Source organism: Lethenteron reissneri, chromosome 60 (assembly GCF_015708825.2).
Source record: "Lethenteron reissneri isolate LAM-NWPU_2019-01 chromosome 60, ASM1570882v1, whole genome shotgun sequence".
Taxonomy (NCBI): Eukaryota; Metazoa; Chordata; class Hyperoartia; order Petromyzontiformes; family Petromyzontidae; genus Lethenteron; species Lethenteron reissneri.
The window spans coordinates 1,918,293-1,943,956 of NC_083838.1; the positions used below are offsets into that span (position 1 = coordinate 1,918,293).

Below are 25,664 nucleotides of genomic sequence, written 5' to 3' on the forward strand. Positions count from 1 at the left end.
TAGCTCCTTTGACGAGATCAGCATTTGACCCTGATAGTCTGTCAAGGCTGTACGGTGGAATCCGTTTTTACTTTTAAAAATGTGTGCGTGTCTTCTTGGTTCTTTCGATAAAGTCACGTAGAAGGGAAATAATAAAATAATAAAAATAAAACATAATAAAATACAATTCTCACGACGTTTCGGCCACAACTGCAAGCAGTCGTCCTCAGGTGAAGAACGGGTCTGTCTCATTCAGACGCTGTCTTCCCGACAGACCTGTTCTTCACCTGAGGACGGCTGCTTGCAGTTGTGGCCGAAACGTCGTGAGAATTGTATTTTATTATGTTTTATTTTTATTATTATTATTTTATTATTTCCCTTCTACGTGACTTTACCGAAAGAACCAAGAAGACGAATCCCTGCAGTCACGAAAGCTTTAAATCGAAACGTGTGTTGGTGTGTGTGTGTTTGTTTTCTTTGGCGTGCAGACAGCTTCGGCAGGGCGAGCAGCAGCAGCAGCAGCCGCAGCAGCAGCAGCCGCAGCAGCAGTAGCAGCAGCATGCCAGACTCACCGGTGGACGTGAAGGTTCCAGCTCGCTCCAGCGCCACACCTCCAGCCATGCCTCCACCTCCTGCCGCAGTCGCCCAAGGAGCCCCGCGAGCCAGCACCTACACGCCCACCGCCAGTACGTGCGGCACACACGCACGCACCTACACGCCCACGTGCGGCGCACACGCACGCACCTGCACGCCCACCGCCAGTACGTGCGGCACACACGCACGCACCTACACGCCCACCGCCAGTACGTGCGGCACACACGCACGCACCTACACGCCCACCGCCAGTACGTGCGGCGCACACGCACGCACCTACACGCCCACGTGCGGCGTACACGCACGCACCTGCACGCCCACCGCCAGTACGTGCGGCACACACGCACGCACCTACACGCCCACCGCCAGTACGTGCGGCACACACGCACGCACCTACACGCCCACCGCCAGTACGTGCGGCACACACGCACGCACCTACACGCCCACGTGCGGCGTACACGCACGCACCTGCACGCCCACCGCCAGTACGTGCAGCGCACACACGCACGCACCTACACGCCCACCGCCAGTACGTGCGGCACACACGCACGCACCTACACGCCCACCGCCAGTACGTGCGGCGCACACGCACGCACCTACACGCCCACGTGCGGCGTACACGCACGCACCTGCACGCCCACCGCCAGTACGTGCAGCGCACACACGCACGCACCTACACGCCCACCGCCAGTACGTGCGGCACACACGCACGCACCTGCACGCCCACCGCCAGTACGTGCAGCGCATACATGCGCGCACCTACACGCCCACCGCCAGTACGTGCGGCGCACACGCACACACCTACACACCCATGTGCAGCGGACACGCACGCACCTACACGCCCACGTGCGGCACACGCACGCACCTACACACCCACGTGCAGCGCACACGCACGTACCTACATGCCCACCGCTAGTACGTGCGGCGGACACGCACGCACCTACACGCCCACGTGCGGCGCACACGCGCGCACCTACACGCCCACCGCCAGTACGTGCAGCGCACACGCACGCACCTACACGCCCACCGCCAGTACGTGCAGCGCACACACGCGCGCACCTACACGCCCACGTGCAGTGGACACGCGCGCAGGTGAGATCAGAGCCATCCCTCGGGTAGACGGCGAATCAGGGCGAGAGCCCTGGGCCCTGCGCCTGTGGCAAGAGGGGGGAGAGGGGGGGGATCGCGTGTTCGACGTCACGGCGTCATCAGATGCAAAGCTTCCGATTGAGTTTGAAGGCGACGGGAGGGGGGGGTCAGCCCTGGGCCCCGCACCTCCCGGTCCCTGGGGGTGAGCCTGTAACGACGGTATCACGAGAGAGAGAGAGGGGGGGGAGAGGCAATGGAGAGAGCGAGAGAGAGAAGAAATTAGAGCGTCATCTCTGATGGACATTGACATCTGTGTCCCCCGGTGGTGCGCGTGAGTTCGCGGGTATTTTTCGCGCGTGTGTGCGCGTGTGTCAGTCCGCGCGTGTGCGCGCGTGTGTCAGTCCGCGTGTGTACGCGTGTGTCAGTCCGCGCGTGTGCGCGTGTGTGTCAGTCCGCGCGTGTGCGCGTGTGTCAGTCCGCGTGTGTGTGTGTGCGTGTGTGGGGAGCGGGGGTGCAGCGGTTAGCGCTATGCTGCGCTACGAACCTCGCGAGCCCCGGGTTCGATTCCCGCTCCGGGCCAACATCTGTGACGATTATCTGAACCGGTCCTGGGCCTCCCCTAGGTCGACTCAAATGAGTACCTGGCGCGGTGCGTAAAAACATCGCCACTAGGGAGACAAAGGCGGCCGGGCGTGGTGCTGGCCACCCATCCCCTCGCGTGCCGTTCTGGCCTTCATAGGTGCCCGCTAACGGCACTTGCCCCAACAGTTGTTGCAGGCTATGCGGGGGATCTTTGCGTGGGGAGCGGAGATGCAGCGGTTAGCGCGCTGCGCGACGAACTCCTTCGTACCCGAGTTCGATTCCCGGCCACGGCCACCATTCACCGGTTCTCGATCATCATCTGAGCCGGTCCTGCGCCCACACTCGCCCACCCCGGGGTGGACTCAACAGCTTTAAATGAGCACCCGCTTATGAGTTGTGTTAAACATCGGCAGTTGGGGAGACAAAGGCGGCCGGGCGTGGTTCTGGCCAACCATCCCCGTTCGTGCGCAGTGCCCGCCTTCATGGGTACGGCAGCACTCCGCGAACGGCACTTGCCCCGAAAAATCCGTTGAGGCTACACGGGGGATCTTTGCCTGTGCAATGCATGTATAAATAAGCAAGCGGGTACCCGTAGAGCCATCGGAGGGCAGGCGACTCGGGACGAGGCTGGCTCGGTGATAGCGGTCGTATTTGCAGAGCACGCGCACACTTTTTAGGGCAAGTCACAATTCCAGTTCTAAATTTAAATGCCACCACCACGACCACCACCAGCCAGCCACTAGCCACTACCCAGCCACCACCAACCAGCCAGCCAGCTACCCAGCCACCACCAACCAGCCACCAATCATCACTCGCCAACAACCACCACCACCCAACTCCACCCACCCATCAACAACCACCACCATCACCAACCCGCCACCACCCACCAGCCACCAACCCGCCACCACCAACCAGCCAGTCACCAATCATCACTCGCCACCACCCACCACCACCCACCCATCACCAACCACCACCACCAACCCGCCACAACCAACCAGCCATCAATCATCACCCACCACCCATCACCACCCACCACCAATCACCACCACCACCACCAACCCACCACCACACACCATCATCCACCACCCATCAACAACCACCACCCACCCATTACCAACCACCACCACACACCATCATCCACCACCCATCAACAACCACCACCCACCAACCACCCACCAATCATCACTCACCACCAACCACCACCCACCACCAATCACCACCACCACCACCAACCCACCACCACACACCATCATCCACCACCCACCAACAACCACCACCCACCCATCACCAACCACCACCACACACCATCATCCACCACCCACCAACAACCACCACCCACCCATCACCCCCTACCAACCACCGCCGTCACATCCCAAGACGTAACAGGTAACAAGAACAACAACAATAATGTCAACAACCTGTAACGCCTCGCCGCCCCTGCACTAAGAACCCGGCGACCCGTCTGCCAACACCAAGTGACGATTATCCGAACCGGTCCTGGGCCTCCCCTGGGTAGACTCAGCCTCAAATGAGTACCTGGTACGGCGTGTAAACATCGCCACTGGGGAGACAAAGGCGGCCGGGCGTGGTTTCTGGCCACCCACCCCCTCGTGTACCGTTCCGGCCTTCATAGATGCTGCTCGCTAACAGCACTTGTCCCAACCGTCTGCTATGAGGCTGTACGGGGGATCTTTGTCTTTGTGTGTGTGGTGGGGGGACGGCAGTGATTGCGTCTCGCTGAGCCCGATGACAGCAGCAAGGCAGGTGGCGGCCACTGCGGTGAAAGGAATGAGCGATGCAGAGGGGAGAGGCCGAGAGAGGGAGGCGAGAGGGAGGGTAGGAAGCTGTAGGGGAGAGCGGCAGACAGGCTGGGTGGCAGAGAGAGAGAGAGGAGAGCGACTCGAGAGAAAGAGAATCAGAATGTTTTAGACTGCAGCAGGAGGAGGAATCCGATGAGCTATGAAGCTCTTTGTCACAAATGTCCAGCGTGGGCACGGGGGGCTCGGCGAACGAGACGCAAATAAACGAAAGGAGTGCTAAATAGAGCAAAAGGTGAGTAAGTCACCAACTAGAAATCAATGATAAACGACTTCATGATATAAGTCCGATTTGTCAAGCTTGAGCAAGGCAGAAAAAATTAACCCGTAAAAACAAAGTTTTTCACTATAAATCCTTTATATGCGTGGCATCGGTTTTATTTTATTATTCATTTCTGTTTTTCTTGAGTAAGAGTTTCATTTTTATCACATTGGTATTTTAAATTAAATATGATTTTTTTTTCCCTAAAAAGTGGAACATTTTGGGGAAAAAAATTCACGCACAACGAGTCTGTGTGCAAAATGTCAGCTTGATTGGATCACGGGAAGTGGGTTAAAAAACGACCGAAAGATTTGCACGGTCGTAAGCGCGCAAGCAAGCACGCAAGTGAACTTAATATAAAGGATTAAAAAACAGTCCCAGACCAGAACCTCCCAGTTCAACCATTCTACACAACAAAGACTCATTCCTGGCAGGATATCAGCCGCACCACCTCTACATAACAAAAGGCTCAGTCCCATTTGCACGCACCTTTACATCATCCGCACCTACTTTACACAACAAAGGCTCATTCCTAGCAGCGTGCTTCAGCCGCACCGAGCCTCACAAAAATAATATCCAGGGCCTACCTTGGCTCCTCCCACCCTCAACCAGTATATATACAAGGACTGTTTTTTTCTTGGTTCTTTTGGTAAAGTCACGTATAATGGAAATAATAAAATAATGAAATTAAAACATAATAATATTTTATTATACGTAATAATATTTTATAATGTTTTAATTTTATTATTTTATTATTTCCATTCTACGTGACTTTACCGAAAGAACCAAGAAGATGAATCCCTGCAGTCACGAAAGCTTTAAATCGAAATTTAAGGACTGTTTTCTTGGAATTTCTCTCACTTGATACAGCTATCGTGCTGTGACGGTTCCACCTGAAGACGGAAGCTTGTGTTACCTCCAAAACGTCGTGATTTTTATTTTACTTTTATTAATTTTAATTTAATTTTTTTTACCTACGTGACTTTACCGAAAAAACCCTTCGAATATGTCCCAGACCACACCAAGATAAACGATTTAAATTTCCTATTTTCATTTCACCAGGTAAGACCCCACTCGGCTGTGTAGCTCTTTTTCAGAAGCGACGTGGCCATCACGAGTGATAGCTCAACGAAGCGGACTCGTCGTTTAGGAAACGCATTGCGTACAAACACTCCGAACGCATGTGACGGTGATTCTAAATGTGGGCGAGAGAAACGGAGGACCCTGAGAAAAATCCACGCGACCACGGGGAGACTTTTAGAATTTTTAAACAACTTTTATTGCCGCCAGCAGCAAAAGCACTGGAGGCGATTCCGATATGAAACACACAAAGTCACCAGCAACACAAATGAAAATAAACGCTACAAATCCACGCGCTGTAGCGCTAAAAGCACCGCGCACAACGCGAAAGAAAAGTCACGTGGTGGTGGTGTTGGTGATGGTGGTGGTCATCGCGCACGCCACGGTGACGAGCGAGCGCTTCAGAAGGTGAACACCACGAGGGTGCCGTCCACGCTGGTACTGAGAGGGGCTTTTCCGGCTCCCCAGCGTTCGAAGAAGACGTGCACATCACCGACATGTGTGTGGTACATGGCGTGCTCCAGCCGGAGCCGCGCCTTGAGCAGGCCCCTGAACGCTGGAAGCACAGAGCAGCCGTCAGTGTCACCTTCCAGCATCTTTTTTCTCGTTCTGTACATCGCCATCTTCGCCTGAGCACAGGAATTCCACGTTACTGTGGCGGTGGCCAGTCCATCCGCACAAGCACATGCGTTGGCTCCACGATTCCACGGCGATGCTCTGTCTCTTTCTCTCCCCCCCCCCCCCCCCCCCCCGTCTCAGAATGGTGTGAATGTTGAAACTCACAACAACATCAACAACAAATTAGTTCGTTTACGCGAAACCCACGTACCTGGCCGGATACGGGTACCCGTTCCCTACCCGTACCCGGCCGCACCAGGGTCGCAAACGGGTACCCGTACCCGGCCGGGGACAGGTAGGGTACGGGTATCGGGTACCTGATTGCGACCTCTGGGATGAAGCCATGTTGCAGGCGCGGGTGGGTTGATTCTAGGAACTTGAATTGTGAGAAGAGACAAGACGTTGGGAAATGAGTGACAAACGGTGACTCACCAGTGACTCACGGCATACCCGTATCCGGCCGCACCAGGGTCGCAAACGGCTACCCGTACCTGGCCGGGTACGGGTAGCCGGGTATCGGGTAGGGTACGGGTATCGGGAACCCGGTTGCGACCTCTGGGTCCAACACGTGTCTCCAAGCTCACACGGTCGCTCCCGCCCGCGTGTTTACGCAGTGATCAACGGTGGCTCCAGCCACTCTCCCACCGCTGCCTCTATCGGAGGGTCTCCCTCGTCCCCTCCGCACGGCTACCACGGACCCTCTCCCTCGCCCTCGTCTGGGTCCTCGTCCTCCTCCTCTTCGCTGTCTTCATCGTCGTCGTCGTCGTCTGCGTCACTCTCCTTGTCCGCCGCGTCAACACTCGGGCAGCAGCAGCAGCACCACCAGTCACAGCATCACCACCATCACCACCACAACCACCACAGCAACCAGCAGCAGCATCATCATCATCATCAGCAGCAGCAGCATCATCATCAGCAGCAGCAGCACCATCAGCAGCCGGTGCCGGCGGCTTGCGGTGCCAGGCAGCTGAGCAAGTTGAAGAGATTCCTGGCGACGCTGCAGCAGTTCGGCTCCGACATCTCGCCCGAGATCGGAGAGCGAGTGCGAGGATTGGTGCTCGGACTCGTGGTGAGTCTCTCTGCGCGCGTGTGTGTGTACACGTGTGTACACGTGTGTGTGTGTACGCGCGCGTGTGTGTGTACACGTGTGTGTGTGTACGCGCGCGTGTGTGTGTGTGTGTACACGTGTGTGTGTGTACGCGCGCGTGTGTGTGTGTGTGTACACGTGTGTGTGTGTACACACGTGTCCGTGTGGTGTACACACGTGTGTGTGGTGTGTGTAGACACGTGTGTGTGTGTACACACGTGTGTCCGTGTGGTGTACACACGTGTGTGTGGTGTGTGTAGACACGTGTGTGTGTGTACACGTGTGTGTGTACACGTGTGTGTGTACACACGTGTGTGTGTGTAGACACGTGTGTGTGTACACACGTGTGTGTGTGTACACACGTGTGTGTGTACACGTGTGTACACACGTGTGTGTGTGTACACGTGTGTGTGTGTGTACACACGTGTGTGTGTGTAGACACGTGTGTGTGTAGACACGTGTGTGTGTACGCGTGTGTGTACACGTGTGTGTGTGTACACGCGCGTGTGTGTGTGTAGACACGTGTTGTGTACACACACGTGTGTGTGTACGTACACACGTGTGTGTGTGTACACGTGTGTGTACACGTATGTGTGTGTGTACACACGTGTGTGTGGTGTACACACGTGTGTGTGTGTAGACACGTGTGTGTGGTGTACACGTGTGTGTGTGGTGTACACGTGTGTGTGTGGTGTACACACGTGTGTGTGTGTACACACGTGTGTGTGTAGACACGTGTGTGTGTGTGTGTAGACACGTGTGTGTGTGTAGACACGTGTGTGTGTACACACGTGTGTGTGTACACGTGTGTGTACACAGGTGTGTGTGTGTACACGTGTGTGTGTGTAGACACGTGTGTGTGTGTAGACACGTGTGTGTGTGTGTGTACACGTGTGTGTGTGTGTGTGTAGACGTGTGTGTGTGTGTGTACACGTGTGTGTGTGTGTACACGTGTGTGTACACAGGTGTGTGTGTCCGAGTGTGTCCATGTGTGTCCGGGTGTGTGTACGCGCGCGTGTGTGTGTGTAGACACGTGTGTGTGTGTGTACACGTGTGTGTGTGTGTAGACACGTATGTGTGTGTACACACGTGTGTGTGTGTACACACGTGTGTCCGTGTGTGTGTGTACACACGTGTGTCCATGTGTGTCCGGGTGTGTGTGTACGCGCGTGTGTGTGTGTGTACACGTGTGTGTGTGTACACGTGTGTGTCCATGTGTGTCCGGGTGTGTGTGTGTACGCGTGGGGAGCGGTGGTGTAGTAGTCCGCGTGCTGCGCTACGAACCCGGCGACCCGAGTTCAATTCCCGCTCACGGCCACCACCAGTAACGATTATCTAAACCAGTCCTGGGCCTCCCCTAGGTCGACTAAGCCTCAAATGAGTACCTGTTGCGGTGTGTAAAACATCGCCTCTACAGAGACAAAGGCGGCCCGGCGTGGTTGCTGGGCCACCCACCCCCTCGTGTACCTGCCTTCATAGGTGCTTGCTCACAGCACTTGCCCCAACAGCCTGATCAGGTTATATGGGGGATTCATCTTCTTGGTTCTTTCGGTAAAGTCACGTAGAAGGGAAATAATAAAATAATAATACAATAATAATAAATTAATTCTCACGACGTTTCGGCCACAACGCAAGCAGCCGTCCTCAGGTGAAGAACAGGTCTGTCGGGGAGACAGCGTCTGAATGAAACACTACCACGCTTGGAGCGTATATTTAAGCTGGGTTGGAGGGGGAAGAGCGCCTTGACAAAATAATTTGCATATCAAGAGGAATTTAGCATATTTATGGGGAATGCATATATGGGATTAGTACTACTTGTGAAATGCGTAGGAGGTGGGCGGGGGGTTTCAAAGTCATATTATGCCCGTGCATTATGCAGGATTAGCAGCAACAAAGGGAGGGGATAGGGGTAGCATTAATAAAGGGAAGTAATGTTAATAGTATTTAGCTGCAGTAACTAAACTACATAGTATCATCAGTATACTAAATATACTTTCCAATAAGCTGAGCTACTAACAGTAAGTAATACATTACAATTCTACGTCGCAAAAAAATATCATATGCTTCCAGCTCATCTTTTTGGTTCTTTCGGTAAAGTCACGTAGAAGGGAAATAATAAAATAATAAAAATAAAACATAATAAAATAATATATTAATATATTATATAAAGGGGGGGAAGCAAGGAAAATAATAAAATAATAAAAATAAAACATAATAAAATAATATATTATCCTTCTACGTGACTTTTCCGAAAGAACCAAGAAGATGAATCCCTGCAGTCACGAAAGCTTTAAATCGAAATTTAACTGTCTGAAAGAAAATGTTTTTTTTTCCAATGCTCTTAGATAAGTGACTGTTTTATCCCCCCTTCCTCTCAGGCTGTGAGTTGTTTTGTTGTTTCTTCCTCTAATTCTTATTCTTCTCCGATGGATTACAGCGGAAAGGGTTTAACGAAATCCGCACTTGTTCTGGCTGCAAGATGAATCCCTGCAGTCACGAAAGCTTGAAATCGATGCTTCCAGCTATATATGTGGGATCTTTGTCTTTGTACACGTGAGTCTGCGTGAGTATCCGCGTGAGTCCGCGTGAGTCCGCGACTCTCACGCTGTGGGCCGCCCTCCTCCCTTGCAGAACTCGAGTGTGACCATCGAGGAGTTCCACTCAAAGCTGCAGGAAGCAACCAACTTCCCGCTGAGGCCTTTCGTCATCCCCTTCCTGAAGGTAACGCGGACGGGGTCCGGGCGGGGGGGGGCAGGGGGGGCCAGGGGGGGGGCAGGGGTGGGGGGGGGTTGAGGTCTAGGAGGGCTATATTCTTGGGTTTTTTCGGTAAAGTCACGTAGGTAAAAAAATTTAAATTTATTAAAATAAAAATAAAATAAAAATCACGACGTTTTGGAGGCAACACAAGCTTCCGTCTTCAGGTGGAACCGTCGTGATCGTCATCATCGTCCACCTGAAGACGGAAGCTTGTGTTGCCTCCGAAACATCGTGATTTTTATTTTTATTTCTTTTTATTTTACTTTTATTAATTGTAATTTTTTAACCTACGTGACTTTACCGAAAAACCCCAAGAATATGAATCCTTGCAGTCACGAAAGCTTAAAATCTAGTCTAGGAGGGGTACCAAGCCAAAGCTCAGCTCCTCAAGCAGCTCAAGACGATGAGCTCAGATCCATGAGCGAATAAAGGGGGGGGGGGGCGGGCAAGGAAATAAGAGCTTTGACATTCTCCCGAACATGACAACAACAACAAGAAGCGACTTATCACGATGAAGTGAATGAGCGTATCTCATCATCGCTGCATCGCTCGCCTCTTGCCTCCGTGTCTCTCTCTCTCGCTCGTCTTGCTGCGTCTCTTATCTCTTCCCTTCATCCCTTGGGTCATCCTCACGGCAAGGAGTTTATACATCACAAGGAGGGGGTGTGGGGTTGGCGTGGCGACGCAGGCTGCATAAATAATGCTGTGCACCCCCTCCACTCTCCCCTGTTGGGCCAGCTGCATCGTCGTGATCGTCATCATCGTCATCATCGTCATCAGCAGCATCGTCATGATCGTCATCATCGTCATCATCGTCATCAGCAGCATCGTCATGATCGTCATCATCGTCACCATCATCAGCATCATCGTCATGATCGTCATCATCGTCACCATCATCAGCATCATCGTCGTGATCGTCATCATCATCATCATCAGCAGCATCGTCGTGACCGTCATCATCGTCATCATCATCAGCATCATCGTCGTGATCGTCATCATCGTCATCAGCAAGCATCGTCATGATCATCATCATCTTTATTTTTTTATCTTACTAGGCAAAGCCCATGATGATGGCCTTCTCGTTCCGAACGGCGGGTAGTAGTCGTATATACATATATTCTTTTCATGGCTAACTCAAGCGCGCTAATTAACCGGGGCTGCCCGCCGGTTTCGAACCGCGACGCTCTGCAAACAAAAAGGTCGAACGCCCCCTGCGTCTGAGCCCTGTCAGCGAGATCACTGCAATCAGCGGCATGAGGATAACGACAGTGATCATCGCGGTTATCAGCAGCGCCGACGTGCTGATTGAGTAACCTCGAATTACAGAGTCCAGCCTTTTGTCAATTGTGCCCGGCTGCAAAGACAAAGATCCCCCAGGTAGAGCATTTAACAGACTCTCGGGGCAAGTGCCGTTACCTTGCCGATCTCGTCGAGGCGGGCATAAAGCTCTCGCCGCGCGAACTCCGCTCATCCTCGCTAGCAGGAACAAAGACCGTCACAGATGACGCACACGGTCACGTGTCCTCCTGTGTGGCTTCTGCAAGAGGTTGATCCCGGCCTTTCAGAGCCACGTGGTGGGGATTTAGCCAAGACCCACACAAATCGCACACATCAACCGTCGTCACGAGGACTCCGCTCGTCATCATCATCAGCATCATCAGCAGCAGCGGTGCCCAGCGTCGAACAAAAGCGGTGGTCACCGCGCCATCGCGCGGCGCTTTCAAATGCGCTCCTGCGGCCGTCTGGAAAGTTCTGTTCGCGAGTAGCACCTATGCAGGGCACGCGAGGGGGCGGGTGGCGAACAACCGCACGCCCGGCCGCCTTTGTCTCCCCAGCTTTGACGTTTTACGCACACACACCGCTGGGTCTACCTAGGAGAAGCACAAAGACAAATACAAAGATCCCCCGTATAGCCTTCACGGACTGTAGGGGCAAGTGCTGTTAGCGAGCACCTGTAAAGGCCGGCACGTCAACACGAGGGGGTGGGTGGCCAACACCACGCCCGGCCGCCTTTGCCTCCCCAGTGGCGATGTTTACACACCGCACCGGGTACTCATTTGAGGCTGAGTCGACCTAGGGGAGGCCCAGGACCGGTTCAGATAAATCGTCACCGGCGTTGGCAGACGTGAGCGGGAATCGAACCCGGGTCGCCAGGTTCGTAGCGCAGCGTAGCGCTAACCGCCGCGCCACCGCTCCCCCCGTTGCAAATACAACGATCACCACCTCCCCCACCACCTCCCCCACCCCTCCCTATTGGCCTTCCATCCAGCAGCGGATCGACCACGGCTGGAGGTGTTGATGACGTCACACACACACACGATACCCGCGCTGCTGGCACGGGCATCTGGGCGCAGCTGTCCCGAGCCGCGTGTTTTTGTTTATCACGAAGCGGTAGGGAGGGTGGGTGGGGTGGGGGTGGGTGGGGGGGGTGGGGGGTGGGGGTGGGGGGGGTGGGTGGGTGGGTGGGTGGTGGGGGTGGGCGGGTGGTGGGGGTGGGGAGGGTGGGTGGGGGTGGGTGGTGGGGGGGGGGTGGTGGGGGTGGGTGGGGGTGGGTGGGTGGTGGGTGGGGGTGGGGGTGGGTGGGTGGGGGTGGGTGGGGGCTGGGAGGGGGAGGGTGGGGGCTGCGAGGGGATGGGTGGGGGTGGATGGGGGTGGTGGGGATGGGTGGTGGGGGTGGGTGGGTGGTGGGGGTGGTGGGGGTGGGTGGGGGTGAGGTTGGTGGGGGTGGGGGAGGGTGGGTGGGTGGGGGTGGGGGGGGGCTGCGAGGGGTTGGGGGGAGGCTGCGAGGGGGTTGGTAGGTGGTGGTGGGTGGGGGGGGGCTGCGAGGGGGGTGGGGGGGGGACTGCGAGGGGGTTGGGGGGGGCTGCGAGGGGGAGGGTGGGGGGATATTTGTTTATGTTTATTTTTCTCAAATTCCAAGAACTGCAAGGAAAACATCTGCCCCTGCTGTGGCCTCCTGTGGTCCTCTGCACGCGCGCGTGCGTGCGTGTGTATGTGTGTAGTGGGGAGGCTATACGGGGGATCTTTGTCTTTGTTATTGAGGAGCGGTGGCGCAGCGGTTAGCGGTGCGAAGCCAAGCCGCGACCCGAGTTCGATGCTCGCTCGCGGCCAACGCCGCTGAAGAACGCCCGAACCCGCCCTGTGCCTAACCACCCCCCCCCCCTAGGTCGACTCAGCCTCAATTGAATACCTGGCGCGGTGTGTCAAAACATCGCCACTCGGGGGGGGCGGGCGGGGGGCGGGGAGACAAAAGCGGTCCGTGGGGGACGCGGTGCTGGCCACCCACACCCTCGTGCGCAGTAAACAGCACTTGCCCCGACAGCCTGTTGAAGGCTATACGGGGGACCTTTGTCTGTGTGCGCACACGTGCACGCGCACGCGCGCGTCTCCAGATTTTGTTCTCAAGCTGCGAGTCGCAGCTCGCGCTGTGCGGCAGATGCTGGAATATTTTGTTATTTATTTTATTATTATTTTATTTCACATTCAAATAAATAGTTGTTCGTTTCGTTTTTAAATAAATAATCACTGTTTATTATCTGTAGCAGGTGAGCAGGCCTCACCTGCTACAAATGACAGCAGCTCCACAAAGTGGTGGATCATCATCATCAGCAGCAGCATCCTCCGCGTGGACATTTATAGCAGCAGGCAAATAAATAACTCCCTAAACGCGTGGTGGGGAAAAACCGTAGGACCAAAAATCCACGCGACCACGGGGAGAGAGAGAGACGCACGCAGACTTCAAATGTACAGCAGCAGGCGTCGTCAGGGTCGGGATCGAACCCACGACCTCCTGCACACCGGGCGAGGTAGTTAACATCTCCTAGCCACCGTGATGATGATGATGAGAGAGAGACACGCAAACTCCAAATATACAGCAGCAGGCGTCGTCAGGGTCGGGATCGAACCCACAACCTCCTGCACACCAGGCGAGGTAGTTAACATCTCCTAGCCACCGTGATGATGATGATGAGAGAGAGACACGCAAACTCCAAATATACAGCAGCAGGCGTCGTCAGGGTCGGGATCGAACCCACAACCTCCTGCACACCAGGCGAGGTAGTTAACATTTCCTCGCCACTGTGATGATGATGATGAGAGACACGCAAACTCCAAATATACAGCAGCAGGCGTCGTCAGGGTCGGGATCGAACCCACGACCTCCTATATACCAGGCGAGGTGGTTAACATCTCCGAGCCACCGTGATCATGATGATGATGATGAGAGACACGCAAACTCCAAATATACAGCAGCAGGCGTCGTCAGGGTCGGGATCGAACTCACGACCTCCTATATACCAGGCGAGGTGGTTAACATCTCCTAGCCACCGTGATGATGATGATGATGAGAGAGAGAGACACGCAAACTCCAAATATACAGCAGCAGGCGTCGTCAGGGTCGGGATCGAACTCACGACCTCCAATATACCAGGCGAGGTGGTTAACATCTCCTAGCCACCGTGATGATGATGATGATGAGAGAGAGAGACACGCAAACTCCAAATATACAGCAGCAGGCGTCGTCAGGGTCGGGATCGAACCCACGACCTCCTGTATACCAGGCGAGGTAGTTAACATCTCCTAGCAACCGTGATGATGATGATGAGAGAGAGAGACACGCAAACTCCAAATATACAGCAGCAGGCGTCGTCAGGGTCGGGATCGAACCCACGACCTCCTGTATACCAGGCGAGGTCGTTAACATCTCCTAGCCACCGTGATGATGATGATGAGGAGAGATCCGCAAACTCCAAATATACAGCAGAGGTCGTCAGGGTCGGGATCGAACCCACAACCTCCTGTATACCAGGCGAGGTGGTTAACATCTCCTAGCCACCGTGATGATGATGATGAGAGAGAGAGAGACACGCAAACTCCAAATATACAGCAGCAGGCGTCGTCAGGGTCGGGATCGAACCCACGACCTCCTGTATACCAGGCGAGGTAGTTAACATCTCCTAGCAACCGTGATGATGATGATGATGAGAGAGAGACACGCAAACTCCAAATATACAGCAGCAGGCGTCGTCAGGGTCGGGATCGAACCCACGACCTCCTGTATACCAGGCGAGGTGGTTAACATCTCCTCGCCACCGTGATGATGATGATGAGAGACACGCAAACTCCAAATATACAGACGTCGTCAGGGTCGGGATCGAACCCACAACCTCCTGCACACCAGGCGAGGTGGTTAACATCTCCGAGCCACCGTGATCATGATGATGATGATGAGAGACACGCAAACTCCAAATATACAGCAGACGTCGTCAGGGTCGGGAACGAAACCCACAACCTCCTGCACACCAGGCGAGGTAGTTAACATATCCTAGCCATCGTGATGATGATGATGAGAGACACGCAAACTCCAAATATACAGCAGACGTCGTCAGGGTCGGGATCGAACCCAGGCAAGGTGGTTAACATCTCCGAGCCACCGTGATGATGATGATGTGAGACACGCAAACTCCACATATACAGCAGCAGGCGCCGTCAGGGTCTGTATCGAACCCACAACCTCCTGCACACCAGGCGAGGTAGTTAACATCTCCTAGCCACCGTGATGATGATGATGAGAGAGAGACACGCAAACTCCAAATATACAGCAGCAGGCGTCGTCAGGGTCGGGATCGAACCCACAACCTCCTGCACACCAGGCGAGGTAGTTAACATCTCCTAGCCACCGTGGCGATGCCTCCTGTGTCCGTCACTCGAGGCCCCATCACCACCTTCATGTGACGACGCAATGCCCCGATCCACAAACATGAAGGAGACAGCACAGCCATTCACTCCGCTAGCCCTGACGCTTGACCACCTGAGCGTGCCATTGCAGTTGAAGCTCTGCATCTACATCAGGCATACGAACGAAGATGAATTGTCCACCACGATCAGTGTCCACCACGAGCAGTGTCCACCACAGACAGCGTCCACCACAGGAGGGAGCTGAGTATATTTCCTGCTTGTACTATAGGCACGCACACGCACACACGTCCTATATATTGTCATAGGCGATTGATATCATGATGGCTATCGTTCAGTGATCAGACGCAAGTAGCACACCAGTGGCTGTAATCCACTTGAACATCGCTGCCTCGTGCAACAGCTGAGGACGGTGACCCCCGTGACCTCCGAGGTCAAACCCCTTCTCGTAAATCGCCGGGAGCATTTGCTCAGCCACTACCACCAACCACCACCAACCACCACCAACCACCACCAACTACCACCACCAACCACCAACCACCACCACCACCACCAACCACCACAACCACCACCACCACCTCCCAGCGACGGTGATTCTACTGCTGGACAGAGGAGAGGAGAGTGGGGAGGAGACGATACGTTTGCGACGCCAAATCAGATCCGTTTCGATTGCCCTGAAAATCATGCAATGCCTTGTTGCAAAGCCTCCCCCTCCCAACCAGTAGTAATCGATGCCAAAGAGCTTCATAGCTCATCGGATTCCTCCAGTACACGGCGACACGTTGACTTTCGTCGCTTCGCCGTTTTCAACGGTGACCACATTTCAAATTTCGTTCACGTGGCTCTCATCCCCTAATCTTCCACGACAATTCGCGGCACGCGCCGTCTTGTTCGTTCAGTCTTTGAGTAGAAGTCGTTCAATGAGCAGCATCTCTTGTATGTGTGTGTGTTCACGTGTTGTTAATACTGTACTTATTTCTGTGATTATACTGTGAACAATTCATCGTTATTTTGTGAAAACTGAAGAATATTGCAGTGTTTATAGTTATTTTCGTGATTATATAACACGTGCACAGTATTCATGCTGTGCTCATTTTTGTGCTTTGATATATTCATAATGGGTCCTGAGTGTGGTGATAGCAAAGCGAAGAGAACCCATGAGGTTTTCAAATTGCAAGAAGAGCTTGGCATAGTCAAACTTAACGATCAAGGCTAAATCAAGGCTCCGATTAGTCCATACTATGGTCCCTAACCAGACGAAATTGGAACAATGTATTCCTGTAATATTCCGATTCTGTAATATCCATCATAGAGGTCTCGTTTTTGCGTGAGGTCAGATCTCGTAAAAACAGTCGCGAAAGCCCACGTGTTCAACATGCCGCCGATTCGGATTCACACAATACTAGCGTTCACCCACTTACTGCACAAATGTCGAAACTTCTTTCGCGCCGTACGCAGCTGATCAACCACGCTAATCGGAGCCGCACATTTCCACGTTGGTAAGCCACGCTGTTAAACAGTCTAATGCGTGTGATAACCAGGTCGCTTCTGAAAAAAAACACATTCCTGCGGAGGGAGCTGGTAGGAACGTTGGGTTGCTCGGTCAATGGCCTGCAGGGTCAACGGCGGCGTGGTGTATTCCGCAAATATGGCTGACTGTGAGGGCGGGCACAAGCCGGCGTGAGTAGGTGAAACGTTGAGTTTTTTAAGGGCACCACGGAGTGACCAGCCCCTCCCCACCCAGCCCCACCCCTCCCACCCCCCACCCAGTCCCACCCTCCCCACCCAGCCCGTCCCCACCCAGCCCCACCCCACCCAGCCTCTCCCCACCCTCCCCTCCCCGCCCTTCCCCACCGTCCCCACCCAGCCCCCCTCCACCATCCCCACCCAGCCCCTCTCCACCCTCCCCACCTAGCCCCACCCCTCCCACCACCCACCCAGCCCCACCCTCCCCACCCAGCCCATCCCCACCCTCCCCACCCCACCCAGCCCCTCCCTCCCCACCTAGCCCCTCCCTGCACGACGGACGGACACAATAATTCCCTGTGGGCTGGTGTAACCAGGAGGCTCCTACCAGTAATAGCTATTTATGTATACAGCTCAGTGGGCCTTACCTGATCAAGTAAAAACAAATACGCGTTCATAGTTTTAATAGTAAAATTATCTAGGCAACGGTAAGCAGCACACGTATATATATAAATGCACGGTGGGGGTTGTTTTCTCGTAGCTATTGTTTATATTTGAAGACCACACCTCATCCTGCAGCCCAGCTTGAGGTTTGCGTTTCTTTTTTTATTTTTGTAAATTGTAAATTGCTTCCAGATTCGACTCTGGTCTAGGCTCGTCTGCGCACATACACGGCACACACACAGTGCGCACACACACACACAGTGCACACACACACAGTGCGCACACACACACAGTGCACACACACACAGTGCGCACACACACAGACCTACACACACACGCGTAGGCTCACATGCAAACAAAGACAAAGATCCCTCGTATAGCCTATAACAGACTGTTGGGGCAAGTGCTTTTAGCGAGCACCTATGAAGGCCGGCACGGCACACGAGGGGGTGGGTGGCCAGCACCACGCCCGGCCGCCTTTGTCTCCCCAGTGGCGATGTTTACTACACACCGCACCAGGTACTCATTTGAGGCTGAGTCGACCTAGGGGAATCCCAGGACCGGTTCAGATAATCGCCACTGATTTTGGCCGTGAGCGGGTCGCCAGGTTCGTAGCGCAACGTAGCGCTAACCGCTGCACCACCGCTCCCTACAAAGATTCCCCGTATAGCCTGTAACAGACTGTTGGGGCAGTTTGTACTCGCACGCAAACACACAGACACGCACACACACGCACACAGCGGACTCACACGCACACACGCACACACAGGCTGCGCGCTCACATGCATGCAAATAAAGACAAAGATCCCCCGTATAGCCTTAACAGATTGTTGTTAGACGCAAACACACACGCACGCGTGCACTCACACAAACACACACGTGCACTCACACGCAAACACACACACACGCGTGCACTCACACACACACGCGTGCACTCACACACACACGCGTGCGTTCACACCCAAACACACGCACACACGCGTGCACTCACACGCAAACACATACGCATGCGCTCACACGCAAACACACACACGCATGCGTTCACACACAAACACATACACACAAACGTGCGCTCACACGCAAAGACAAAGACCCCCCCCCCCCACCCGAATAACCTTGAACAGACTGTTGGGGTAAGTGCTGTTAGCGAGTAGCACCTACGAAGGCCGTCACTGTGGCCTGTGGCACACGAAGGGGGGGTGAATATTTGGTGTCCAACGACGCCCCCCCACCCCCACCACCGCTACCCTCCCCACCCTCCCCGATCCACGGGACGTGATTCTTAGAAACGACAGCGTTTGCAATGAACCAGATGTTTAGCTGGACAGCCTCGGTGGAACGCACAGCGGCCCTTCCCACACCGCCCCCCCCCCCATCGCCTAATTACCGCCGGGGCCGCGGCGCGCTAACGCGGTCCAGACGCCCGTAGCAGCAGCAGCAGCAGCGAGTCGCGAATTCCTTGCTTTGGGGGGAGGGAGGTAGGGAAGGGAGGGAGGGAGAGAGGTAGGGAGGGAAGAAGGGGAGGGGGGGGGGGTTGGAGGGGAGGGAGGGGAGGTAGGGATGGAGGGGAGGTAGGGAGGTAGGGAGGTAGGGGAGGTAGGGGAGGGGAGGAGGTAGGGTGGGAGGTAGGGATGCAGGGGAGGTAGGGAGGGAGGTAGGGTAGGGGAGGTAGGGAGGTAGGGAGGTAGGGGAGAGGAGGAGGTAGGGAGGGAGGTAGGGAGGGGAGGGGAGGAGGGAGGTAGGGAGGTAGGGAGGTAGGGGAGGTAGGGAGGGAGGTAGGGAGGGAGGTAGGGAGGGGAGGGGAGGAGGTAGGGAGGGAGGTAGGGATGTAGGGAGGTAGGGGAGGTAGGGAGGGAGGGAGGTAGGGAGGGAGGTAGGGAGGGGAGGGGAGGAGGTAGGGAGGGAGGTAGGGAGGTAGGGAGGTAGGGAGGGAGGTAGGGAGGGCGGTAGGGAGGGAGGGAGGTAGGGAGGGAGGGGAGGGAGAGAGGTAGGGATGGAAGGAGGGTAGGGAGGGTTGGAGGGAGGGAGGGATGGGGGTAGGAGAGGGAGGTAGGAAGGGAGGGAGGGAGGGGAGGGGGTAGGGGAGGGTTGCAGGGAGGTAGGGAGGGATGGGGGTAGGAGAGGGAGGTAGGGGAGGGTTGGAGGGTTGGAGGGAGGTAGGAAGGGAGGCAGGCGATGTTAGCCCCCATGGGTTGTGCCCAGCCGGCCCACTGGCGTGTTTGCTTCCCCTACCCGATTTGACCCGGTGCTGGGCCTCCCCTAGGTCGACTCGGCCTCAAAATAACTACTCGACCTGGTGCGGTGCGCAGTAAACACGCCCTCGCAGGTGCTGCTCGCTAACAGCACTTGCCCCCGAAAAAAAAGTCTGTCGAGGCTATACGGGTGATCTTTGTCTTTGTTCAGCCAGCTTCCACCCCATCCCCCGCCCTCACCCCAAACATATTTCGTAGATATGGCTAAGAGATCATACAAGCGCGCTCACTCTCGCGTCTACGCGTAATGCACAGCTCGTGAATGGGGTTGGGCAAACATCGAATCCCCAATGCAGGGACGGCAGAACTCGGGCAATTGTTCGTAGAGCGCCAGTTCTGGCCGCACTTGCCAAGCGCGTGTCCGTGGTGCCAACTCTCGCCCTCTGTGCGAAAGCCCAGCGCGTGACTAACCCTAAGAGAATAGATCACGACGTTTCGATCGTAACGCAAGCAACCGTCATCAGGTGACACAAACACAGCAGGCCAACTGCTACGTCAGCAGTTACGTCAGCAGTTAGCCTGCTGTATGACGGTTGCTTGCGTTGCGATCGAAACGTCGTGATCTATGAATTTTCTAGCCACGGGACTTTATCGAAAGAAACAGAGTATGGATTCCTGCAGTCACGAAAGCTCCAAATCAAGATTAACCCTACGAGATTGTTTTGAGATGCGATTTGTATACATTATGCAAAACGGTGAACAACTTTATATATAAAAAAAAACTTCATTAAACTGTTAGAATTGTAGATATGGCTAAGATTCACCCCCACACAATATTTAGCGACATCGATCCTGGTACAATACCGTTTTGCTGCCTTCAACAAGATTACAAGATGTTTACTACCTCGCCTGGTATACAGGATGTTCGTGGGTTCGATCCCGACCCTGAAGCCTTCTGTATATTTGGAGTTTGCGTGTCTCTCTCTCTCAGTGGTCGCATGGATTTTCTCTGGGTCCTTTGGGTTTTCCCCTCCACATTTAGAATCAACATCACGCCTTCAGAGCTGCTATGAAATGTCCATATCATGATACGCTACTTCGTTTAGCTATCATCTGTGGCCAGGTCGCTTCTAAAAAAACAAGGGCTGTACCAGTAGCTCCTCTACTTCCGAACATTCCACACTTACGAACTTCCAGAGATACGACGAACCTGTCCGTATGTCCAGTTGCCCGTTTGGACCGAGAGGTCATAAGTTCAACCACCGCGCAATAGGCGACAGTGGTATCATCTACATCTGCAGAACACGCAGAGCCACACTCAACGAATGCGTTGAGTGTGTGTTTTTTGATAATTGTTTTTTTACCCTTTTATCTGGCAATAAAATTGACACCTTTTTTACCAGGAGTCATGTTTGCATAGACCATAATACCTGCAGTCATAATGCAAACAAAAAACACAACTCTGATAATGTATGCACTGTCATTGAAGTTGATTGGTTCACACCCGAGACAGCTTTCCTTAGAGCCTAGTCTCACATGGTGTTGAACCAGATGACGCCAAAAGGCTCTAAGGAAAGCTGTCTCAGGTGTGGACCAATGCAACTTCAAGGACAGTGCATACATTATCAGAGTTGTGTTTTTTGTTTGCATTATGACTGCAGGTATTGTGGTCTATGCAAACATGACTCCTCGTAAAAAAAGGTGTCAGTTTTGTTGCCAGATAAAAGGGTAAAAAACAATTATCATAATTTTTTACTGGCAAATGAGGTTCCAATGGTGTGTTTTTTGTTTGTCGTTTGTGCCTCTGTGTGTCTTGCTGCCAATGCAAGCGGCACTATCACAAGCATCGATCGTTAACGTTTTCCCCTGAATAAGATTTCCAATTAAAATGTCACCACCCCCACAGCGCCCCCCCCCACCGCCACCCTCCCCCAGTTTAATGTGCAGGAATGTACCGTGCTCTGCTTTATTGTATTTTTAACTTCTGCAAAATGCAACAACAACATTGACGTAGTTGTTGTTGTTGCTGCTGCTGTAGAATTCTGGTTGTGCATTACGGTCCAACCACAACCAAAAATATCCCGTATTGTCTGTAACAGACTGTTTGGGGCACGTGCTGTTAGCGAGCACCTATGAAGGCCGGCAGGGCACACGAGGGGGTGGCGATGTTTACACACCGCACTAGGTACTCATTTGAGGCTGAGTCGACCTAGGGGATTGCCAAGGACCGGTTCAGATAATCGCCACTGATTTTGGCCGTGAGCGGGTCGCCGGGTTTGTAGCGCACGCAACGCGCTAACCGCTACACCACCGCTCCCCAGGTCCAACCACCACCACCACCACAACCAGCACAACCACCAGCACAACCACCAGCACACATGAGCTGTGTTTGCCTTGGCGCTGCCGAGAGGGACATGTGTTCCTGGGTTCCGTAGCCCGAGGAGCGCCAGGCGCGTCTGCAAAATATAAAATCGGAGATAAATCAGAAACACGTGTTCCGCAAACTCTGCTGGAGCGACGTTAGCTTTCTCAACTCTCTCCGCATAGCGTCCAGGTTATCGTTGTTATTATTATTATCAACGCTCCGACTGCCAGTACCGGTTATCATTGAAATGTTATCTTTTTCTTTGCCACTTTCTATTGTTGTAGGGGTGAGAAAACGTGTGTTAGCGTGCATGTTTTATACAAGAGACATTACGGGGGAGGCGTGGTGCAGCGGTTAGCGCGCTGCGTGTGCTACGAACCCGGCTAGACCCGTGTTCGATTCCCGCTCGCGGCCCAACCTCAGTGATGATTATCTGAAGCAGTCCCGGGCCTCTCCTAGGTCGACTCAGCCAAGTGCGATGTGTACAAAGAGTTGCCACTAGGAAGACAAAGGTGGCGGCCGTGGTGGTGCTGGCCAACCACTCTCTCGTCATCCGTTCTGGCCTTCATAGGTGTCCGCTAACTGCACTTGCCCCAACAGTTACAAGCTATACGGGGCGTCTTTGACTTTGTCTTCAAATGAGATGTTATGGGGGAGCGGTGGCGCAGCGGTTAGCGCGCTGCGTGCGCTGCGAACCCGGCGAGAGCCGTGTTCAAGTGCCGCTCACGGCCACGAACACCCCGTGACAATTATCTTAGCTGGTTCTGGGTCTGCTCTAGGTCGACTCAGCCTCAAGTGTGTACCTGGTGAGGTGTATAAACATCAGCGCTGGGGAGACAAAGGCGACTGGGCGTGGCGATTTCTGGCTTGGGACCCACCACCTCGTGTGTCGTACCGGTCATCACAGGTGCTGCTAATCACTAACAGCACTTGCCCCAACAGTCTGTTGAGGCTATGGTGTCTTGGTGTTAACTACCTCGCCTGGTATGCAGGAGGTACTGAGTTCGATCCCGACCCTGACGATGCCTGTAAAATTGAGTTTGCGTGTTCTCCCCATGACCACGTTGGTTTTCCTCTGCGTAAATCCAGTTTTTCCTTCCGTGTTTACAGACATGCGTTTCGAGTATTTGACTTCTATGAATTTGCCACGCGATGAGTCAGCTCGTTATCATTTCTTGTCCTCCGATGGGCACGGTCGGCTACGTACGGTGCGAAATAAGTTCAACATGCATCGCTACATGTGTCTTTCTGTGGCAAAACGTCTAATAAGACTCCCTACCAAATTAACATTGTAAGCTAGGCAGGATTAAACGGCACGTGGACAGAGTGACAGTGCGCTTAGACCACGACCCTCCCGGACACGTGATCGGCGCTGGGCGTCGCCAGACACGGCGTGGCCTGGTGTCCGATCTTGGAATATTGCGGTGTTGCACGTGGTGGTGTGCGCACGCTGTCTGAGGAGTGCACGTGCTGAGGTGTGCACGTGGTGGTGTGCGCACGCTGATTGAGGTGTACACGCGCTGAGGTGTGCACGTGGTGGTGTGCACGCGCTGTCTGAGGAGTGCACGTGCTGAGGTGTGCACGTGGTGGCGTGCAACGCGGTGGAGTGCACACAAAAATCCCCCCGATCCTTTTGGAAGTCATCATGGGCCGGCCAACGCAGTGCTTTCTCTGTGTCGCACAAGAGCATTGGGGAGGGAAATGCGCGTCAAACTAACGTGTAGCCACCAGACTGGTGGTGTAACATTTGTCTATCGGCGCGTGGGTGTTCGCGTGCGCGCGCGCAGGCCAATCTGCCGCTCCTCCAGCGCGAGCTGCTGCAATGCGCGCGAACCGCCAAGCTGTCCCCGGCTCAATACCTGGCGCAGAACCAGTTCCTGCTACTTGACGTGGGCATCCCTCCTGCTCCTCCTGCTGCGCCGCTAGCGCCCGGCGCGGGAACCTCGTCCCACGGTGGCGGCACGATGGCGGGATCTCACAACCACCACCACCAGCACCACCACCAGCACCACCAGCACCAGCAGCACCACCACCAGAACCACCACCAGCACCACCCACCGCACCACGGGACCGCAACGACGCCGCACCACCACCACCACCAGCAGCAGCAGCAGCAGCACCACCAGCAACAGCATCAGCAGCAGTCACCGTCGCCCTTCGACTCTGCCGAGCCTCTACTGGAGGTCAACGAGAATGGGAAGAGGATTCTGAGTGACAGGTGAGTGTGGGAGGACGAGCCACAGGTGTGAGGGCTGGGGGGGGCAGGTGAGGATTGGGGGGACAGGTGAGGGTGGGAGGGTTGGGGTGAGTCATCCAGACGATGATTCGGCTGGTGGCATCTTCTGTCCTCTGGGCGGTCATGCATCGTCGGATTTATACATGAGTATAGTCCTCTATACTAATGCATAGAGGACTACGTATAGAGGACTGCAGAGCTTGGGAAATTGTTGGTAGCACCGGCTCCTCATTGCGTGGCTGCTGCTGCTGCCATCCCCGATTGTCTGTGGTTCCTCTTCACACCTTTGTGTCTTCCTCTCTCAAAATGCATTGGTTGATAACACCTGAATGTATCGTGGACTGCAGAACTCGGGCAATTGTTAGTAACTCCAAAACGCATGTCGATCCTCAATATGGAGGGGAAAAACCGGAGGACACGGAGATAAAATCCGCGGGACCACGGGGACAGAGACACACAAACCCCAAATATACAGGCATCAGGATCGAGATCGAACCCAGGACCTCCCGCATACCAGGCGAGGGAGTTAACATCTCGCTACCCCGGTGCCTCAGGCACGCCGTTACACCATCCACCGTGCAGGCGAGGAGCAATTCGCTCGCACCGTCGTCGCTGCCCGCCTGCGCCCAACTAACGCCGCTGCCCCTTCCCCATTGCCGCCCTCCACCACAGGGTCAGCCGGGAAAATGGGCTGGGCCACGATGCGCCGAGCAGCAAGCGCCTGTGCCCTCCGCTCGCTCCCCCACCGCCGTCCATCGGCGGCGGCGGCAACGGGCCGCCTCTCAACGGCTCGTCCGCTTCCTCCCACAATGCCCTGGCCGCTCTGGCCTCTCCCCTGGCGCTGGCTCCTCCATTAGCCCCGAGTGGCGGCGGCGGCGGCGGCGCAGGGGTCGCGGGGTCGACGGCGCAGCGCCCGGCGTCGAGCGGAGGGGTCCACGGCCAGTCGGCGGTGGTGGGGCTGTCTCAGCCGGCGACGTTGTATTCGCTGGGCGGCGGCGGCGGCGGCGGCGGGCACCACAGGCGGGCGGAGGAGATGGCGCACGGAGGGAGGGCGGCACACAACATCCCGCACGGAGGGCGGCCATGGCGGCCTCGCCGTCCGGGCTCTACCGGGACGCGGCGTGCGAGATGCGGGAGCACCGGGAACGGCACCACTCGCTCGGTGAGGACTTCTAAACGATA

The 25,664-nt window shown here is 54.8% G+C and overlaps 1 protein-coding gene across 1 annotated transcript in view; it reads left to right on the forward strand.

The window, feature by feature from the left end:
• Window positions 1-472: 472 nt before the first annotated feature.
• Window positions 473-25,664, forward strand: part of LOC133357833 (protein CBFA2T1-like) — a 30,865-nt gene continuing 5,673 nt past the window's right edge. Inside the window, 6 exon segments of the mRNA XM_061575975.1 lie at window positions 473-665; window positions 6,636-7,090; window positions 9,740-9,829; window positions 24,034-24,464; window positions 25,155-25,553; window positions 25,556-25,644. Of these exon segments, the coding sequence (XP_061431959.1) occupies window positions 599-665; window positions 6,636-7,090; window positions 9,740-9,829; window positions 24,034-24,464; window positions 25,155-25,553; window positions 25,556-25,644 (1,531 nt within the window). The 5' untranslated portion in view covers window positions 473-598.